The 18,834-nt window shown below is 65.5% G+C and overlaps 1 protein-coding gene and 1 pseudogene across 4 annotated transcripts; both read right to left on the reverse strand.

Moving 5' to 3' along the window:
• Window positions 1-430: 430 nt before the first annotated feature.
• On the reverse strand, window positions 431-5,787 carry LOC140904136 (insulin receptor substrate 1-like; annotated as a pseudogene).
• Window positions 5,788-13,552: 7,765 nt separating this feature from the next.
• Window positions 13,553-17,953, reverse strand: LOC140904166 (arf-GAP domain and FG repeat-containing protein 2-like). Of its 4 annotated transcripts, none has more exons than XM_073326488.1 (7): window positions 17,723-17,953; window positions 17,254-17,286; window positions 16,746-16,833; window positions 16,464-16,528; window positions 16,276-16,359; window positions 15,756-15,826; window positions 13,553-15,331 (listed from the first exon to the last, which is right to left on the reverse strand). In XM_073326488.1, exons 3-7 carry the CDS (start codon window positions 16,763-16,765, stop codon window positions 15,272-15,274), a joined length of 300 nt encoding a protein of 99 aa, XP_073182589.1. In that variant the 5' UTR covers window positions 16,766-16,833; window positions 17,254-17,286; window positions 17,723-17,953; the 3' UTR covers window positions 13,553-15,271. The 4 variants fall into 4 exon arrangements, with proteins under 4 accessions (XP_073182589.1, XP_073182588.1, XP_073182590.1 ...); XM_073326487.1 differs by having other exon boundaries at window positions 16,746-16,830; window positions 17,723-17,952; XM_073326489.1 differs by lacking the exon at window positions 17,254-17,286 and having other exon boundaries at window positions 16,746-16,830.
• Window positions 17,954-18,834: the final 881 nt, after the last annotated feature.

Here is an 18,834-nt window from a genome sequence, read left to right on the forward strand (position 1 = left end):
GCAAAAAAAAGTCTCCATCCCAAGGGGTGAGAAGCTGGGACGATCCCCCACCAAAAAAAAAGTAAAGAATTAGCTTTGGTGCAGAGGGTTTCCCCCAAAACTGAGGGTGACCTTGAAACCTCAAGCCCACAGTCAGGTGCTGGGGTATCCCCCCCAGCAGATACAAAAGCCCCACGGAGCACAAGGCACCAGCCCCCCCCCCCCCGAAACGTGAGTCTGTCTTTGGCTTGTTCTCCATAACCGCCCGAGAGCCACACCCCCAAAACAAAGGCACTTAAAGGGGTTCACGGTCCATCGGGAGGAAACCGACGCGCGTCATCTGCGGAGGTATCAGGCAGCAGGCGTCCCGATGCGACCAGCTCTGGGGTGGGGAGCTGGTCCCGAGCCAGGGGAGCCCTGAAGTCACCAGGTCGCACAGACAGCAAAGGGATCAGCACTCTGAAAGGGAGAGTCGAGAGAGGATCAATCCTGTATTAATACCCTGGCTGCAGCCACCTCTGGGGCGGGGCGGCTGGTGACACAGGGACCCCTCGCCCGGCAGGAAGAAAGGAACGAAACAGCCGGAAAAGAAAAGAAAAGGGGGGGGGGAATAAACCTTTCCAGCCAGTTCCTCTCTGTTTCTTCTCCGTTCAGAGTGAAGGAAGCAGGCCTAGAACCGGCGGGCTGCTTCTGTGCCCCCATAAAATCAAGAGACAACGTGGGATGGTGCGGGAGGAGAGTTTCAAGGGATCCCACAGAAAAAAAGCGGTTTCTAAAGGGGAACATCTCCACGTACGGTAAGAAGAGTCTGTTTCTAGTGCAAAGTCCCAATGGCGGTCTGACTACGTGTCAAATTATTCAGGGAACGATTCACATGCCCACCGGCGAGGGGCAGTGACTCGCCAACACCCCCAAGAAAGACGGTTTCTAAGGGGAGACCCGAACAAAAGAAAGAAAAAAAGGCAGCATTTAGAGTGGCTATTTCTCAGGCAACAAAGCCTGCGTCCAACCTTACCCCACGGTCAGTAGTTAAAATAAACACCTGCGTTCTGAAGGGGAAAAAAAATCTTTCCCTCGTCCCCAAAAAGGCAGTTTCTAAAAGAGAAAATCCCTGGCCCCAAAAAAGGTTTTAAGGGGGGGAACTGCAGCAGTTTCTAAAGGGGGCCCCTGGCCAATTAAAAAGAATGGTTTCTAATAGAGGACCCCCCCCAGCTGTCTCTGTAGGGGGAAAACCCTTAGCCAAAGCAAGAAAAGGCGGTTTCTAAAGGGGACAGCGCACCGTGGGAAGGCAGTTTCAAGCGAGGGCCGGGCGGTTCTGTCCCACCCACGCTGCCTTTGCCGACCACATGGAAACAGGTGAGTTGGCCCTGGAAGATGGGGGCCAAAAGCCAACCCCCAATTGTGGGTCTTTTTGGTAAAGAAAGAAGGCAGCTGCAGGCCCCCAAGGAGCTTTTAAAACCGCCGTTGACACCCTGCTACTGTGTTTACAAAGCCTTTGTTTTTGTAGGGTCGCCCCAAACCCTTGGGTGGTCGAGAAGCCACCGGCCTGAGTCCCAGCCCCGCTCCGAGTTTCGGGAGGGTAGCCCTCAACCTCCCCCCGCCAGCTCTTGTCAGACATTTGAGCGCTGTTTACAAGCAGGGTATTTTTGTAGGGTAGCTTCCAAACAAACGCCTTGAGGGTGTAGTAAGCAAAGGGGAAAGTTTCTGGCTACCCTGCAAGAAGCAGCTCTTTGGAAAACCAGGACCACCCCCCCCCGACCCCGTAACCCCCAGACCCGCCACGTACCTGGCCCATCCCTTCCGCCGTGGCGCCCCCGCGGGTCCTGGGAGCGGTGGGAAGTCGATGCTGGCGTAGGCCTGGGGGCTGGGGCCGCCGGCCGCCCCGCCTCCTCCCGGGCCAGGTCCAGGGCCACGTAGTTGAGTCCCGGCTCCTCCCAGGCCGGGGCGCCCCACTCGCCGCAGCACCGCCTGCCCGGATCCACCCTGGCCGGCTGGCCCGGACCGGGCCGGGTACTCGATGCTGACGTACTCCCCGGGGCTCGGGGGCACCGGCTCCCCCAAGCTCTCGTTGCTGGAGGAGGAGGAGGAGGAGGAGAGGCGCCCGGGCACGGCCAGCTGGGCCCCGTGTTTGTAGGACCGCGGCAGAGAGCGGAAGGGGCAGGGGGCCTCCCGGGGGGCCGGGAGGGCGGGGTGGGGGGCTGCGGCGCGGGGGGGTGCTGCCCGGCCGAGCGCCACAGTGGGGACATGTTGACGTACTCGGGCGCCCAGCTCCCGCTGGGGGACATGAGCATATAGCCGGCCAGCTTCGCCCCGGGGCGGAGAGACACCGCCGGGGCTCATGGGCACGTAGCCTGGCTGCCCCGCGCCCGGCAGGGCCGCCCGGGCAGCATGGCCATGTAGCCGGACTCCGGGCACCACCCCGGCTTCCTCTGCCCGGCGCCTTTGCCCAGGGCCAAGGGGGCAGCGACGGCCGCTTGCAGCCGGGCGCCCGCCCCTCCGGGAGCCTGCCGGCTCCGGGCTGCCGGCCGGGCGCCCCTCCCCGGGGCTGGAGGAGCCGCCCTCATCCGACGAGGCCAGGGTGTAATCCCCGTCGGGCCGGCGGTGCCCGGACCCCGGCGGCTGGGCGGGGGGCAGGCGCCGGGCCGGCACCGAGACGGGGGCGGAGGCCTGGCCGCGGCCCCGCACCCGGCAATCCTCGCTCAGCCGCTTCATGGCCTCCAGGATGGACTCGTGGATGTGCCGGGCCACCACCAGGTCCTCCACCTGCATCCACAGCTCGCGGGGCCCGTGGCGGCCGAGCGCCCCACCTCCAGGAAGAAGTAGTTCTCCGAGTGGCCGCAGCGCCGGACGCTCAGCAGCTGAAGCACCAGGCAGGGGGCCGGGGCGCTGAGCCGGACCAGCTCCACCGTGCTCTCCGCCAGGCACAGCCGGTAGACGCCCACCAGATTCTTGGCGTGCCCCAGCCCCTTGGGGCGCAGGGTCACCTGCCAGACCTCCCGGAAGGGCGCGGCCGCCCCGCTCCCCGGCTGCGACAGGCCTGCGGGAAGGGGAGGAGAGGGTTAAACCGGGAGGGGAACCTGGCTGGCTCTGGGGAGGGGCAGAGAGGGCGCTTGGTGGGAGGCGGGTGACCCGGGGACCCCTCGTCCGGCGCCGAGATGCGGCCACCTCTGGGGCGGGGCGGCGGGTGACCCAGGGCCCCGCACTGAGCTCTGGCAGTGCCTGGATACGGGCACAGGCCTGGGGAACGGGGGGGCGGGGGGGGCAGGTGGGAGAACAGGACCAAGGAACAAACAGACCCTAAAGTCCCAGTGCCGTGGCAACCACCCACATCACCTTGGCGACTGACTGTTTCCATGGGGACCCGGGGGAGCGGGGTACAGCCATGCTGGGAAACAAAACTGAATATTTAAGCAAAAGATTTCCTGGAATATTCCCCTGCTGGCCCAGGGAGAGAACCCAGGAGTCCTGGTTTCCAGCCCCCTCTGCTCTCACCCACCAGCCCCCACTCCTCTCCCGGAGCCGGGGAGAGAACCCAGGAGTCCTGGCTTCCAGCCCCCCTGCTCTAACCCACCAGCCCCCACTCCCCTTCCAGAGCCGGGGAGAGAACCCAGGCGTCCTGGCTCCCAGCCCCCCCTGCTCTCACCCCAGCCCCCACTCCCCTCCCAGAGCCGGGGAGAGAACCCAGGAGTCCCGGCTCCCAGCCCCACCCCCAATCTAACCACCAGCCCCCACTCCCCTCCCAGAGCCAAGGAGAGCGGGAGGGGCTGGGAACTAGGACTCCTGGGTTCTATTTCCCAAATCTCATATGGGCAAAGTCCAGCCCCAGAAGAGGCAGGGTGGGGGTGGATAAAAGCCCTGGTCTGGGTCCAAGCGCTGGCCGAGGAATGGGGCCAATCTGTCCCCTTCGTCCCAGGGCCCAGCGCCCAGACAACCCACCCAGGGCAGGCAGCAGTGCCATGTGCAATAGAGACCAGCGATTCTGCAGGGGCTGGCGGGTTTAGCGCAGGGGGGGCTGGGAGCCAGGACTCCTGGGTTCTCTCCCCAGCTCTGGGAGGGGAGTGGGGGCTGGTGGGTTAGAGCAGGGGGTGCTGGGAGCCAGGGACTCTGGGTTCTCTCCCCAGCTCTGGGAGGGGAGTGGGGGGCTGGTGGGTTTAGAGCAGGGGGGGCTGGGAGCCAGGACTCCTGGGTTCTCTCCCCAGCTCTGGGAGGGGAGTGGGGGCTGGTGGGTTAGAGCAGGGGGGCTGGGAGCCAGGACTCCTGGGTTCTCTCCACAGCACTGGGAGGGGAGTGGGGGCTGGTGGGTTAGAGCAGGGGGGGCTGGGAGCCAGGATTCCTGGGTTCTCTCCCGGCTCTGGGAGGGGAGTGGGGGCTGGGTGGGTTAGAGCAGGGGGGCGGGGAGCCAGGACTCCTGGGTTCTCTCCCCAGCTCTGGGAGGGGAGTGGGGGCTGGTGGGTTACAGCAGGGGGGGGCTGGGAGGCAGGACTCCTGGGTTCTCTCCCGGCTCTGGGAGGGGAGTGGGGGCTGGTGGGTTAGAGCAGGGGGGGCTGGGAACCAGGATTCCTGGGTTCTCTCCCGGGCTCTGGGAGGGGAGTGGGGGCTGGTGGGTTAGAGCAGGGGGGCTGGAAGCCAGGACTCCTGGGTTCTCTCCCCGGCTCCGGGAGGGGAGCGGGGGCTGGCGGGTTAGAGCAGGGGGGCTGGGAGCCAGGACTCCTGGGTTCTCTCCCCCGCAGTGGGCTGCCCAGTTGTATTTTTCAGTCACTCCGTGTCACTGCCCAGGCTACCCCACCCACCAGCCTCCCCTTGCCAGGTCCGTAGCCCCCTCGCCTGCCCTCACCCTTGGCGCGCAGGTCCATCATGGCGCGGTACCAGGCCTCCTGCTGCTCCGGGCTCTCGGCCCGCCACCCCGAAGGTGCCGTCCCGGCCGTACAGGACGATGAGGTGCCGATGCCGGGCGGTCCCGCCCGCTTGTTGATGTTCAGGGCGCTGGCCAGGGGGAAGCTGCGTTTGGGGCGGGCGCCCCCGGCCTGAATTTCTTCTCGCTGTCGTAGTACTCCAGGCGGGCTGGCCCCCGCTCGCTGGATGCCCGCAGCACAAAAAAACCGGCGCCGCTGGGACTTCTGCTTCCGCAGGTGCCCACACAGGTGGACGTCGGCCATGGGCGGGTCGCCCTCCGCGGCCGCCTCCTCCATGGCGCGCCAACTCAGGGGCCTGGGAGAGTCAAGGCATTTCCCCCCGGCCCTGTTTGCACCGCCAACACGGCCGCTCGCTCCGGGGGGGGGGGGCAGAGGTTTGGGGGGGGTGCCTGGGTTTTGTGGCTGCAGCTGTCCTCTTTGGGGGGGGGCAATTCAAAGCGTGTGCCCCCTTTTCGTGGCGGCCTCTTTCGGGGTGCCGAGCTTCCGCAGTGCCACGGGTTTCACGCCTCCTCTGCGCCTCTTTCCAGGAGTTCATTCCTCTCCCGTTTTGCAACCCCCCCTGTCTTTTAAAGGATGCCCCGCACAAGCTTTTGCAACAGTGCTAGGACCCCCCCTGGAGGGCAGAGGTTTAGCACATTCGCCCCCCTGGATTGAGCCCGCCGGAGGCCCAGGAGCGTCGAGGGAGGGACCCTCGCAAACTCGCCGCTGGCTTCTCTCGCGTCCTGCACGTGTCCGAAGTCCCCGCCGGGCAGCCAGGACCCGCTTCCCCGCGATTTCACGACCGGGCAGTTTGCAGCTGAAGTCGCCTCGCCACGGGCTCTTTTGCACAAGCCTTGGCGGCGTGCAAATAAAAGGCCCTTTGCAATCTCGCACGGCTGCAAAAATAAACCCCCCAACCCCCCAGCAGCTGCCGCGGTGCAGCCGCGCACCCTGGTAGGCCCCCGCTGCTGCCTTGTTGCACTGGGACACGAATTTCTTCTTTTGCAATCGGCTCCGGGGTTTGATTTTAATAGAAGTCACATGAAGAGAAGCAAAATAAATCAGCCGAGGGTTTTTTTTCCCCCGTGCGGTTTTCTGGCGCAAACCTGGAAGCCAGCGAAGAAAGGCGGGGGGGGGAGCAGGACTTGGAAACGAAGGGGAAAGGAGAGACGTTGCTTTCTCGCAGCAGGCCGGTTTACCCACAGAAGTCTGGACCGGAGCCGTGGCCCCGCTCGGGATGTCACCGCTGCAGAAAGCGACGCCGCCCGAAAGCCCGGCTCCGGATACCTTTCGGCAGACGCGGGACGCTGTCCGGCTGCGGGATTCCAGTCCGGCCAACGCAAACGAGGGAAGGAGAAATTCAGGCGAGGGGGTGTCTAGTCACAAAGCCAGTCCCAGGCGGGCAGGCGAAAAGCCTGCCACGACAAGCCAAATGGCACCAAGAAAAGCCAAGGAGAAAACGCGACTTTTGGAAGGCGGCTGTTGGTGCTGCCCCCTGGGCCAGATATTGATGTCGCAAGAAGCGGGGGGGGGGGCATGTTAACGCACGAGGGGGGGGTTCTTTGAGGATTTGCAGAAAAAGCAAAGGAGGGAGGGGGGAAAAAACGCCCAGCAACTGGATTTCCCCGGGTGCAAAAACAGCTGGATCCTGCAAAACAACATTCAGGGGGCGCCTCTGTGCAATTAGCAAAGAGCTCAGAGAGTTTTAGGGGGAGGGGGGGGCTGGGTTTTAAACCCGCCCCCCCCGCGACCCCTTCCCCAAGGCAGACCCGTGCAAAAGGCAGGAGCTTCGCTTTGCAAAACGCCAGGCAAAGCTGCCCCGACTGGACAGCTGGATATTGCAAAAGGGGGGGGCGGGCAAACGCACCCCCAGGCTCCGGGTTTTTTCTCCTCCTGCCGGGGGCCAGCCCCGGGGCCCCAGCCAGCCCGGCCCCCGGCTCTCGTGGCGGGGGCAGCCCGGAGAGACCCCCGGGGCGCTGCTGCTGGGCAAGACCCGCTGCCATGCGGCTCCTGCTGGAGTTGATTGATGGCTCTGCAGGCGGCGGGGGGGGGCCGGGGTGGATCGGTGGGGGAGGGATTTAAAGGGCCAGCAAAGGAGGGGGGAGCAGGCTACCCAACCCCCCTCCCTCCCCCAACCCCTCGGGTCCTACATCTCCATCACGGAGGGGGCAACCAGCCGCCCCGCCCCAGAGGTGGCCGCATCTCGGCGCCGGGCGAGGGGTCCCCGTGTCACCAGCCGCCCCGCCCCAGAGGTGGCCGCATCTCAGCGCCGGGCGAGGGGTCCCCGTGTCACTCTCCGCCCCACCCCAGAGGTGGCTGCATCTCGGCGCCGGGCGAGGGGTCCCTGTGTCACTCTCCGCCCCTCCCCAGAGGTGGCTGCATCTCAGCGCCGGGCGAGGGGTCCCCGTGTCACTCTCCGCCCCGCCCCAGAGGTGGCCGCATCTCAGCGCCGGGCGAGGGGTCCCCGTGTCACTCTCCGCCCCACCCCAGAGGTGGCTGCATCTCGGCGCCGGGCGAGGGGTCCCTGTGTCACTCTCCGCCCCTCCCCAGAGGTGGCTGCATCTCAGCGCCGGGCGAGGGGTCCCCGTGTCACCAGCCGCCCCGCCCCAGAGGTGGCCGCATCTCAGCGCCGGGCGAGGGGTCCCCGTGTCACTCTCCGCCCCACCCCAGAGGTGGCTGCATCTCGGCGCCGGGCGAGGGGTCCCTGTGTCACTCTCCGCCCCTTCCCAGAGGAGGCTGCATCTCAGCGCCGGGCGAGGGGTCCCTGTGTCACTCGCCGCTCCGCCCCAGAGGTGGCCGCATCTCGGCGCCGGGCGAGGGGTCCCCGTGTCACTCGCCGCCCCGCCCCAGAGGTGGCTGCATCTCGGCGCCGGGAGGAGGATTCCCCCCTCCCCGGTCTGGGACCCAGCCATGCGGTTCTGGTGTCTGGCACCTCGGCCAATGGGGAGGTAGCGTTGGGCTCTGACGGCGGAATGTAGCCATCCCTCAGCCAATCAGCTGCAGCTCTGGGGCTCCCTCCCCCTCTTAACCCCTTCCTCCCTGCTCCCCACCCTCCCTCACCCCCCACAACCCCTTCCCAGGGCCTGGGTCTCCCCACACCTGCTGCAGCGCCCACTATTGCGGGCCTCTGAGGGGCTGAGCCTGGGGGGGCGGTTATGGGGGGTGAGTGTGCAAGGGAACGAGGAATTGTGAATCACACTCGCTGTGTGTGTTTGCACGCTTGGCTGTCCGAGGGCTCCTTGGTGACTGACGCCGGCAGGTGTCACCGGGTGACCGGTGCCGCGTTGTGATGGGCCCTATGGGGCAAGATTGACCGGGGGGGGCACCGCTAAGCCCCGCTCCCCCACCGGCGCTTGGAGCTGCACAAACCCAGAGCAAAGTGCCGACAATCCCAGCAGCAGCGCCGGAGAGCAGCCGAGTCTTTCGTGGGCCTCACACGGCAAAGGGAGGTGAAGGAGGCCGGTGTGGGGGGGGCCCCTGGTGTTCATGGGGCGCTGGGGGGCGCAGCATGGCAGACAGACCCACACAGGGTGTGGTCACAGCGTGTGTGTGTGTGGGGGGGGGGTGACTGAGCAGCCATGGGTACACGATCGGGGGTCCCGGCGGAGACCCTAAACCCAGCCCCCCACCCAGCCCCCCAGCAGCGCTCCTCACTCCTGACCCACAGCCCCTGCTAGCCCAGCCCCGCCGGTGCCCCTCACTCCCCACCCGCAGCCCCTTGGAGGCCGGCTTGCCAGCGTGGCCGGTCGCAGGTCACCAGCTCTGACCCCCAGGGCCACCCTTGACTTGCAGCTTAACCCCAAGGGCTGTTAGAGTCTGCAGAGCTGAGATAAGGTGCCCAGGGAACCTGGTGCAATAGATCCCCCCCCGCTGCCCCCCCCGGGCAGGGGGCTGACGAAACACAAGGCCTGTCCCGGGATGGGGATGGGGGTGAGGGGCACGGGCAGGGTTCGGGGGGGGCAGGGCTGGGCTGGCAGGGGCTGCGGGTCCGGAGTGAGGGGCACCCGTGGGGCTCCGTGCAGTGGAAGCTGGGGGCGGGGACCCCCGGCAGGGAATTGTTTATAGTAAATAACGCAGCCCAGACGGGAGGAATTGTCTCAGGGCTGAGCCGTGAGCCGCCCTGATAGCCATCGGCCACCAAGTCCTTGAACTAGCCATAAACCGCCGGGGAGGTCACGGGGGAGGGGGGTGGCACCCTAAACCAGGTGCCGGTGCCCCTCACTCCTGACCCGCAGCCCCCTGGGTCTCCAGCCCACCCCCCCGCAGCCCTGCCAGTGCCCCTCACTCCCGACCCGCAGCCCCCTGGGTCTCCAGCCCTGCCCCCCCAGCCCTGCCAGTGCCCCTCATTCCTTACCCACACCCCCCTGCTAGCCCAGCCCTGCCCCCCCAGCCCTGCCAGTGCCCCTCACTCCCGACCCGCAGCCCCCTGGGTCTCCAGCCCTGCCCCCCCAGCCCTGCCAGTGCCCCTCATTCCTTACCCACACCCCCCTGCTAGCCCAGCCCTGCCCCCCCAGCCCTGCCAGTGCCCCTCACTCCTGACCCGCAGCCCCCTGGGTCTCCAGCCCACCCCCCCAGCCCTGCCAGTGCCCCTCATTCCTGACCCACTGCCCCCTGCTAGCCCAGCCCTGCCCCCCCAGCCCTGCCGGTGCCCCTCACTCCCGACCCGCAGCCCCTGCCAGCCCTGAGGCCCTCCTGGCCCCGGCTCTCCGGGTTCACGGCAGGTCTTGAGGCCGGTTTCCCAGAACGAGGTTTATTCTTAGCTCCCAGGGAGATAAACAATTTGGGGCGAGCCGCCCCCCTCCTTCCCACAAACCCTGCCCCCCCCAAGACATCAGCGGTGACCTCACAAAGGCTCTGCCCTGGCACCTGCTGCCCCCCCACTCTGGAGCCCCTCTCTGCCCCCCAGCACCCCCCCTTTCCCCCCCATGCTACTTTCCTGCTCCCCCAAGGCCCAGGGACCCCCCCTTCCCCCCTCCAGCCTGCCAGCCCCCCAGGGGGCATGTCTGCAGCCAGGCCGCCCCTCGCCACCCTCCTCCTGGTGGCCCTGAATGTGGGTCTCTACGTTCGCCCCCTGGGGCCCCCTGAAAACACCTGCCTCAGTGTGGAGGGGGTCTGGGCTCTGGGCGAGTGGCAGCGTGTCCTGCTGGCCCCCTTCCACCACCTGGGGTGGGGCCACCTGGGCCTGAACATGGGGGCGCTCCTGTGGCTGGGGGCAGGGCTGGAGTGGAGGGTGGGGAGCGCCCGGGCGGGCTGGCTCCTGGGGAGCATGACGCTGCTGGGGGGGCTGGTCCATCTAGGGCTGAACGCGGGGCTGGCGGCCGTCCTGCGAGATCCCCGGCGCCGGGAACACTGCGCCGTGGGCTTCTCAGGTAGGCAGCCTGGGCCCAGCTGGGGTGGGACCCAGGCGTCCTGGCTCCCAGCTCCCCCCTGCTCTAACCACCAGGCCCCACTCGCCTCCCAGAGCCAGGGAGAGAACCCAGGCGTCCTGGCTCCCAGCCCCCCCTGCTCTAACCACCAGATCCTTCACCCTTCCCAGAGCTGGGGAGAGAACCCAGGTGTCCTGGCTCCCAGCCCCCCCTGCTCTCACCCACCAGCCCCCACTCCCCTCCCAGAGCCGGGGAGAGAACCCAGGCGTCCTGGCTCCCAGCCCCCCCTGCTCTCACCCACCAGCCCCCACTCCCCTCCCAGAGCCGGGGAGAGAACCCAGGCGTCCTGGCTCCCAGCCCCCACGGTCGTAACCACCGAGCCCCACTCGCCTCCCAGAGCCGGGGAGGGAACCCAGGCGTCCTGCTTTACCTGTCTGATCCCTCGCCCCCCCTTTCGCAGGGGTCATCTTCTGTCTGGAAGCCATGGAGGGTATCCTAGCACCTGTCACCATAGTAACCCTGGGCAGCGTCACCATAACGACCCGATGGCTCTGTCTGGCTGAGTGCATCACCGTGAGCCTCCTCTACCCCAGGTGGGCACTAGGGGCCGCCGTGGGGCAGGGCAAAGGATGGGGGGCAGGGGGCGCTATAGGGCAGGGTGGGGGACGGGTGGCTGGGCAGGGGGCGGGGCAGAGGGCGCTGTGGGGCAGGGGGCACTGCGCTGCCCCACTCCAACCCCCCCCCCTCTCCTCCGCAGCAGCTCCTTGACAGGCCACGTGTCGGGAATACTGGTGGGCGTGGCTCTCGCGGCCACGCCCCTCGTCTTGGCCACGCCCCTCTCCACCAGCTTATGAGGGTGCCACGGCTCACAAGGAAGAACTGTCCCCACCCCACCGCCGGGGGGCGCCCTGGATCCAAACCCACCCGTGAGTGACAGTACCTCTGGGAGTGGGGGGTTAGAGCAGGGGGTCTGGGAGCCAGGACTCCTGGGTTCTCTCCCCAGCTCTGGGAGGGGAGCGGGGGCTGGTGGGTTAGAGTAGCGGGGGCTGGGAGCCAGGACTCCTGGGTTCTCTCCCCGGCTCTGGGAGGGGAGTGGGGTGTGTGTATTTGTGACACCGGGTGACTCAAGTGCCCTCGGCCCCATGGCCCGGCCCAGCCCAGCTGGCCTGGGGGGGCCCGGTGCAGCAGTGGCTGGAAGGGAACAGAGCCCCCCAAATCTAACAGCCCCTGTCGTCTCTGTTTCCGCAGGCCCAGCCCGGAGCCACCAGCCCCACGGCGCTAGTTTGGCTCCCAGGCCTGTTTTGTCAACCTGGGTCTGGTGCTGTTTGTAGGTAAACACGCCCGGGCCACGTCTGAGAGCCCCTCTGTTTCCACTGCACACAGCAGGCACCTGCCCCATGCCCGGCCCCAGGGCAGGGACTGGCTGGCTCAAGGGGGCGGGGTATGGGGCACAGGCTGGCGCACGAGTGACCCCATGGGGGCAGGAGAGGGCGAGGCAGAGCAAACGTCCCCTGCCGCCCCGGGGGCACAAGACAGCGTGACGCGCCGCCCACAGGCAGGGCAGCAAAGCCCCATGTGGCCATGCACGTCGGTGTCGTGCAATGAACGGCCAAGTGCGTGAGCGGCTGCTGGTGCCAGGCCCAGGGGCGGGCGCGGGGGGAACCCGCTGGAGCCCCAGGGATAAGGTCACAGCACCTGAGCTCAGGGTGCGAAGCATGCCGATTGGCCGAGGGGGCCTGGGAGAGCACAAGAGAAAGCTCAAGCGGGCGTGCGGGAGGGCAAGGGTGCGAGAGCACACTAGCGTGCAAGGGCCGAGGCACAAGGAGAGCATGCAAGAGGGACAGGCACACGTGGGGGCGGGGAGAGAGGCGAGGTATTGCAAACCTCCAGAGCCATGTGTGGGCGAGAGCGTTTGTGCACGTTGAGACGTGAACCCAGGATCACCAGGGAACGTGCGAGAGATGTGCAGTGTCAGCAGGCAGGGCCGGGCGCGGAAGCACGAGACTGTTGCAGCACTCGTGTGGGATCACAAGCGGGTGCAAGGACACACCCAGTCTCACAGCTGCACACCCACAGGCTCACAAGCACCTGTGAGATGCAAGCGGCCTGCGCACAACTGACCATAAACACACGCAAGGGTAGGAGCGGGGGGGATGCTAAGCACGTGCCCAGCCTGTCACGAGGCAAGGACATTTGTGTGCACGCTCCCACAGGCACAGGACTGCACGCCAGATCACAAGCACTCACACTCGGGGGCCAACAGTGCACAAGTGCATCGGCAGGCACGCTCATTACGGGCCACACAACTGCAGGCATGTGCGAGGTCACAGGTGCCCGCAGAAGACCAGAAGCGCACGCGCAAGATCACAAATGCACATGCCAGATCACTAGCGCACTGCACGTAAAATCACAAGCGCACGATCACAAGCGCACTGCACGCAAAATCACTAGCGCACGATCACAAGCGCACTGCATGTAAAATCACAAGCACACGCACAGGGTCACAAGCACACTGCACGCAAAATCACAAGCGCACGCGCAAGATCACAAGAACACTGCATGCAAAATCACAAATGGACATGCCAGATCACAAGCGCACGATCACAAGCGCACTGCACGTAAAATCACAAGCGCATGATCACAAGCGCACTGCATGTAAAATCACAAGCGCACGCGCAAGATCACAAGAACACTGCATGCAAAATCACAAATGCACATGCCAGATCACAAGCGCACTGCACGTAAAATCACAAGCACACGCACAGGGTCACAAGCACATTGCATGCAAAGTCACAAGTGCACACGCAAGATCACAAGAACGCTGCATGCAAAATCACAAATGCACATGCCAGATCACAAGCGCACGATCACAAGCGCACTGCACGCAAAATCACAAGCGCACAAGCCGGATCACAAGCACATGATCACAAGCGCACTGCACGCAAAATCACAAGTGCACAAGCCGGATCACAAGCGCACTGCATGCAAAAATCACAAGCGCATGGACAGGGTCACAAGCAGACGCACAGGGTCACAAGCACACTGCATGCAAGATCACAAGTGCACCTGCCTGCAACATCACAAGCGCACGCGCAGGGTCACAAGTGGGGCCCAGAGCATTAGTGGGCCACCCCCAGCCTACCAGGTGACAGCAGCCGCTGGATTCGGCGTCGCACCCAGGGTCCCTGCCGATCGGCCCCTCTTCCCCGGGAACGACCCCGGGGCCCTCCGCAGGGGGCACAGATGTGAGTGGTGCCCAGCCCAGGAGGCCGGGTGGGGGGCTCGGCTCCTCTCCCCACAGAGGACGGCAGCCGCAAAGGTCCAATATAATTTTTATAGAGCGAAATCAAGAGAACAATTTCCAGCGCCAAAACCGTCTCTATATATTAAAAAGATCATTCACTTTTCTCTCAGAAAAATACTGCCAGCGTGGCCCCTCCGGGGCCCTGCTTTGTTGGGGGGGGGCAAAGTGTGCCCCCCCACCCCGAAAAGCCAGGAGGGGGTGTGAAGCCGAGCAAGGTGATACTTGTCCGAAGCGGCAATGGGGGGGTGATCTCTCACCCAGGGGGGGAAAGGGGTGCTGGCTGGTTAAATGCGGGAGGGCCAAGATTTCGGCAGCAGCGTTCGGGGGGGTCCTGGGGATGGAGGAGCTGAAAAAGGATCCCAAGTGCAGAAGAAACTGACAAAGAAATTAGCAAATGGTGGGTCTGGGAGCCAGGATGCCTGGGTTCTCTCCCTGGCTGTTGGCGGGCAGTAGGGGCTGGTGGGTTAGAGGAGGGGGGGCTGGGAGCCAGGACTCCTGGGTTCTCTCCCCAGTGCTGGCAGCAGAGGGGGCCGCCCATGGTGCAGGTCTGGTGCCTCCCCCCGAGTGGCCACAGGAGCAGGCTGGTCTAGATCAGGGCTCCCCTCCCCGCTTAGCGCACGCCGTCGAGGGGGACAGTCCGTGCTGGGGATGCCGTTGTGGGACTGGGATCTGGAGTGCCCAGCTGCTCTGGGCAGCCCCCCCGTGGGGTGTGTGTGTGTGTGATTTGATTGCCAGCAGCCGCCAGGCCAGAGCCGCGAGGGGGAGCCTGAAGGCAGGGCCAGGTTCGCCCACCCCTGTCCAGGGAGTGGGGGGCAGGGACGTGTGGGGGCTGCAAGGAACCAGCTGGCCAGGGGTGGGGGTGACAGCAAGGGGGAGGGGTGGTATGGAGCCAGGACTCCTAGATTCCACCCTACGAAGAGGGGCCGGGGCTGCACGGTCAGTGGGTCTGGGTGGGGAGAATCTCACTCGAGCAGAGCCCAGACCAGGGTCGGATCAGAGCAGCTCAGAGGGGGAGAGCTCAGCCCCCCTAAAAGGCAGAGCCCCAGGGTGGAGCCCAGCCCCCCAGGGCAGAGTCCAGTCTCAACCCATCCCCCCATCCCCCCATGATGGAGCCTCCCAGAGATCCCAGCCCCCCAGGGATCCCAGCCCCCCAGGGCAGAGCCCAGGCTCAACCCAACCCCGCAGGGATCCCAGGCCCCCAGGGATCCCAGCCCTCCATGATGAAGCCCCCCAGAGATTCCAGCCTCCCAGGGATCCCAGCCCCGCAGGGCAGAGCCCAGACTCAACCCAGCCCCCAAAGGGACCCCAGCCCCTCTTGCTCAGGAGGAGAAGCAGAGAGAACTCCCTTCCCCAGCATGCCTTGCTGCCCCGCCTCCAGCTCCCCCGGGGTTCCCATCTGGACCACAAGGCCCGGCAGAATCCCAAACCCTCTTAAGGGCCAGCTCACCCACTGATCCACTTTCCCAGCGTGCCCTGCTGAAAAATCCCCATCTAGACTACAAGTCCCAGAATGCCTCAGTGCTGGGCTCTGAGCCTCTCTTCAAGGGCCAGCTCTCATTGGGGCCGATTCCCTCAGAAGCCATCGCAGTAGTTAAAGCACTTGGTCCAGCCCATCCCCACGGCGTCAGGGCTGTGGAGCCGGAAGCTGGCGAGGGGGGTGCAGCTGCAGCGGCCTGCCCCCCGCTGGACAGGAAGGGCACTGCCAGCCCAGAGCAGCCGTCTGGGCGTCGCTATAAGAAGGGGTTGGTGGCTGGATGCTTGATGACGAAGGGCGGGGATGGAGCTGCCGTCTGGGGGGAAAGAGGGGGGGTTAGGGAGACGGGGCACAGGCGGCTTTAACTGCTCACACAGTCAGACACCAACGCCCGTCGGATCCCTGACTTGTACCCACAACCCGGCCCAGACCCTAGGTCCAAGGCTGCTTGTCAGCCGGGCCCCCACAGAGAGGTCGTGGGGCACCGCCCATGGGTGAGGGGAGTCGATGCAGGGGCCACGGGGTGCAGAAACCAGCAAGGAGGGCATCCCACTGTGCAGATAATGGGACTGATCTGGGCAATCGGGTGAGTCAGCAGAGCGGCTCTGCCCTAGGGAAACGATGCTGGGACCTGGCGTTCCAGCTTTGCTGTGGGGCTGCTGAAGCCGGAACCCCCTGGAAAGCAGAGCATGGCAGGGCCCCACTGCAACCCGACTGGCTGGAAATGGGAGGGTCCTCACCATGAAGGGATTGGTGGAAATCCCGACCGGCTGCCCCACTTGGGCTGCAGTAAACCCATCAAAACTGGAACCTGCAGGGGGAGAGAAGCTGGCAGATAACCCAGGAGTCCGGGCTACTGGCTCCCCCGGTCTAACCCACCAGCCGTTACTCCCTTTCCAGTGCCCAGGAGAGAACCCAGGCATCCTGGCTGCCAGCCCCACCGCTCCAACCCACCAGACCCCACCCTACTCCCCTCCCAGAGCCAGGGAGAGAACCCAGGAGTCCTGGTTCCCAGACCCCTGCTCTAACCCACCAGACTCCATTGCCCTCCCAGAGCCGGAGAAGAGAACCCAGGAATCCTGGCTCCCAGCGCCCCCTGCTCTGACCCACCAGTCCCCACTCCCCTCCCAGAGCCAGGGAGAGAACCCAGGAGTCCTGGCTCCCAGGCCCCCTGCTCTAACGACTAGCCCCCACTCCCCTCCCAGAGCCGGGGAGAGAACCCAGGAGTCCTGGCTCCCACCCCCCCAGGCGGAGGCTCACCTGGCGCAGTGCCGTTGGGCTGGAAGGGGTTGGTGGAGGGCCGGGCGGGCGGGGCGGCGGGCGGGGCGAAGGGGTTGGTGTAGGCTGGAAGAGAGGGTGGCACAGGAGAGGTGGCTCATTGCTACTGGCTGCCGACGAGCGCTAGACCTGCCCCCCCCCCCCCCCGGGCCAAAGCAAAAGCCACCTACCCCCGTAGGCGGGCGCGGAGCCGGACGGGAGCAGCGCCGCCGGCTGGCTCAGGCTCCCGAAGAGGCTGCGGAGGAGAGAGACGGTGTTAGCCAAACCCACTGGGGTGTGGGGGAGTGCTGAGATCCCCCCGCCCCACACAGACTGCACCCTCTGCAATGCCCCTGGGTTTCCCCACAGTCCACGCCCAGCGGCGGGGCCTGCAGTCCAGGGGCCGGCCACCCCACCCGGCCAGTCTCCTGGGGTCCCCCCGCCCAGGGTGGGCCCGGAAATGGGGTTAATACCTGCTGGGTGCTCCGCCCATGTCCGGGATCCCGCTGCCAGGGTGGCTGGAGGGGGAGGTACCAAAACCGCTCACCGGGGCACCCCCTGCTGGCACAGAAGGGAACAGCCTGGTCACCCCCGCCAAGGCTCATGCCCTCCCTCTGGGGGTTGGGGGAGCGAGAGCACCCTGCGGGCGCCAGGTCGCCCCAGCCCCACTGCACCCAGCAGAGGCCAGCGCCAGCTCCCCCGGTGCCCATTCCAGGCACCACTGCAGGACTCAGGGCACCGTGCGAGCCAGGAGAGTAACGTTATTTTTGATAGGTCCTATAGTAACTCGCAACTAAACTAAAATTGATTTTCCCCCGTCCTGAGCCTGCAGCCAACTCCAGATGCTGGGGATAGACCCAGCATCCTGGCTCCCAGCCCCCCAGTCCCCACTCCCCTCCCAGAGCTGGGGAGAGAACCCAGGAGTCCTGATCCCTAAGTCCTGTATCACAAGGGAGAAGCAAACCATGATCATTATCTCACCAAAGCTGTAACCGGCTGGGACTGTCCGACTGGCTGGGAACAGGAAACAGAGAGCAAAGGGTTAAAGCAAGTGAGACCCCAGAGGAGCCGCACCCCTCTCCCCGCAGAGCTCAGGGGACCCCAGGCCTTGGGAGCAGGGACGAGGGACAGTCCCCCAGAAATACCCACCTAAAGAGGGGGAGCAGGAGAAGATCCCCACATGGGCCAACCAGTCATCCGCACATTCCCAGCTGAGAGAGCCTAATGCTCTGCCCATTCTCGTGAGCCGGGCAGAGAACCCAGGAGTCCTGGCTCCCAGCCCCCCCTGCTCTAACCCACTAGCCCGCACTCTCCTCCCAGAGCCAAGGAGAGAACCCAGGCGTCCTGGCCGCACCCCTGCTCTAACCACTAGCCTGCCTGTCGCCTCTCTCTGGCGCAGCGTTCACGCCAAGGAAGGCCCGGGCAGCGGGAGGGGCAGGGGGAGCGTTACCTGCGGCTGTTGGCTGGGTGTGGAATGGCACCGATGCCCCCCCGAATGCCGACGCTACCGGGCTGCATCCAAAGGCATCAAAATTGGCAAAGGCGGTGTGGGCTGGAACCTGGCCTGGGGAGGACACAGGAGGTCAGCCAGCTCCCAGCCTGTACTACCCAGTGTCACCACACGGGGGGGTCTCTCTAGCCCGTGCTCTATGGTCACCCAGCTCCCAGCCTGTACTACCCAGTGTCACCACACGGGGGGGGGTCTCTCTAGCCAGTGCTCTATGGTCAGCCAGCTCCCAGCCTGTACTACCCAGTGTCACCACACGGGGGGGGTCTCTCTAGCCCGTGCTCTATGGTCACCCAGCTCCCAGCCTGTACTACCCAGTGTCACCACACGGGGGGGGGTCTCTCTAGCCCGTGCTCTATGGTCACCCAGCTCCCAGCCTGTACTACCCAGTGTCACCACACGGGGGGGGGTCTCTCTAGCCAGTGCTCTATGGTCACCAGCTCCCAGCCTGTACTACTCAGTGTCACCACACGGGGGGGGGGGTGTCTCTCTAGCCAGTGCTCTATGGTCAGCCAGCTCCCAGCCTGAACTACCCAGTGTCACCACACGGGGGGGTCTCTCTAGCCAGTGCTCTATGGTCAGCCAGCTCCCAGCCTGTACTACCCAGTGTCACCACACGGGGGGGGTCTCTCTAGCCAGTGCTCTATGGTCACCAGCTCCCAGCCTGTACTACCCAGTGTCACCACACGGGGGGGGTGTCTCTCTAGCCAGTGCTCTATGGTCAGCCAGCTCCCAGCCTGTACTACCCAGTGTCACCACACGGGGGGGGTCTCTCTAGCCAGTGCTCTATGGTCACCAGCTCCCAGCCTGAACTACCCAGTGTCACCACACGGGGGGGGGTCTCTCTAGCCAGTGCTCTATGGTCAGCCAGCTCCCAGCCTGTACTACCCAGTGTCACCACACGGGGGGGTCTCTCTAGCCAGTGCTCTATGGTCACCAGCTCCCAGCCTGTACTACCCAGTGTCACCACACGGGGGGGGTCTCTCTAGCCAGTGCTCTATGGTCAGCCAGCTCCCAGCCTGTACTACCCAGTGTCACCACACAGGGGCCTCGCT

Source organism: Lepidochelys kempii, chromosome 28 (assembly GCF_965140265.1).
Source record: "Lepidochelys kempii isolate rLepKem1 chromosome 28, rLepKem1.hap2, whole genome shotgun sequence".
Taxonomy (NCBI): domain Eukaryota; kingdom Metazoa; phylum Chordata; order Testudines; family Cheloniidae; genus Lepidochelys; species Lepidochelys kempii.

Coding starts and splice junctions, on each gene's coding strand:
- LOC140904166 (XM_073326489.1), bottom strand. CDS start 16,765: ATGGGCGGAGCACCCAGCAG. Junction 16,360..16,463: donor CTCCGCGCCCGCCTACGGGG/GTAGGTGGCTTT, acceptor CCTCTCTTCCAG/CCTACACCAACCCCTTCGCC. Junction 15,332..15,755: donor TTTCCACCAATCCCTTCATG/GTGAGGACCCTC, acceptor CTTTCCCCCCAG/ACGGCAGCTCCATCCCCGCC.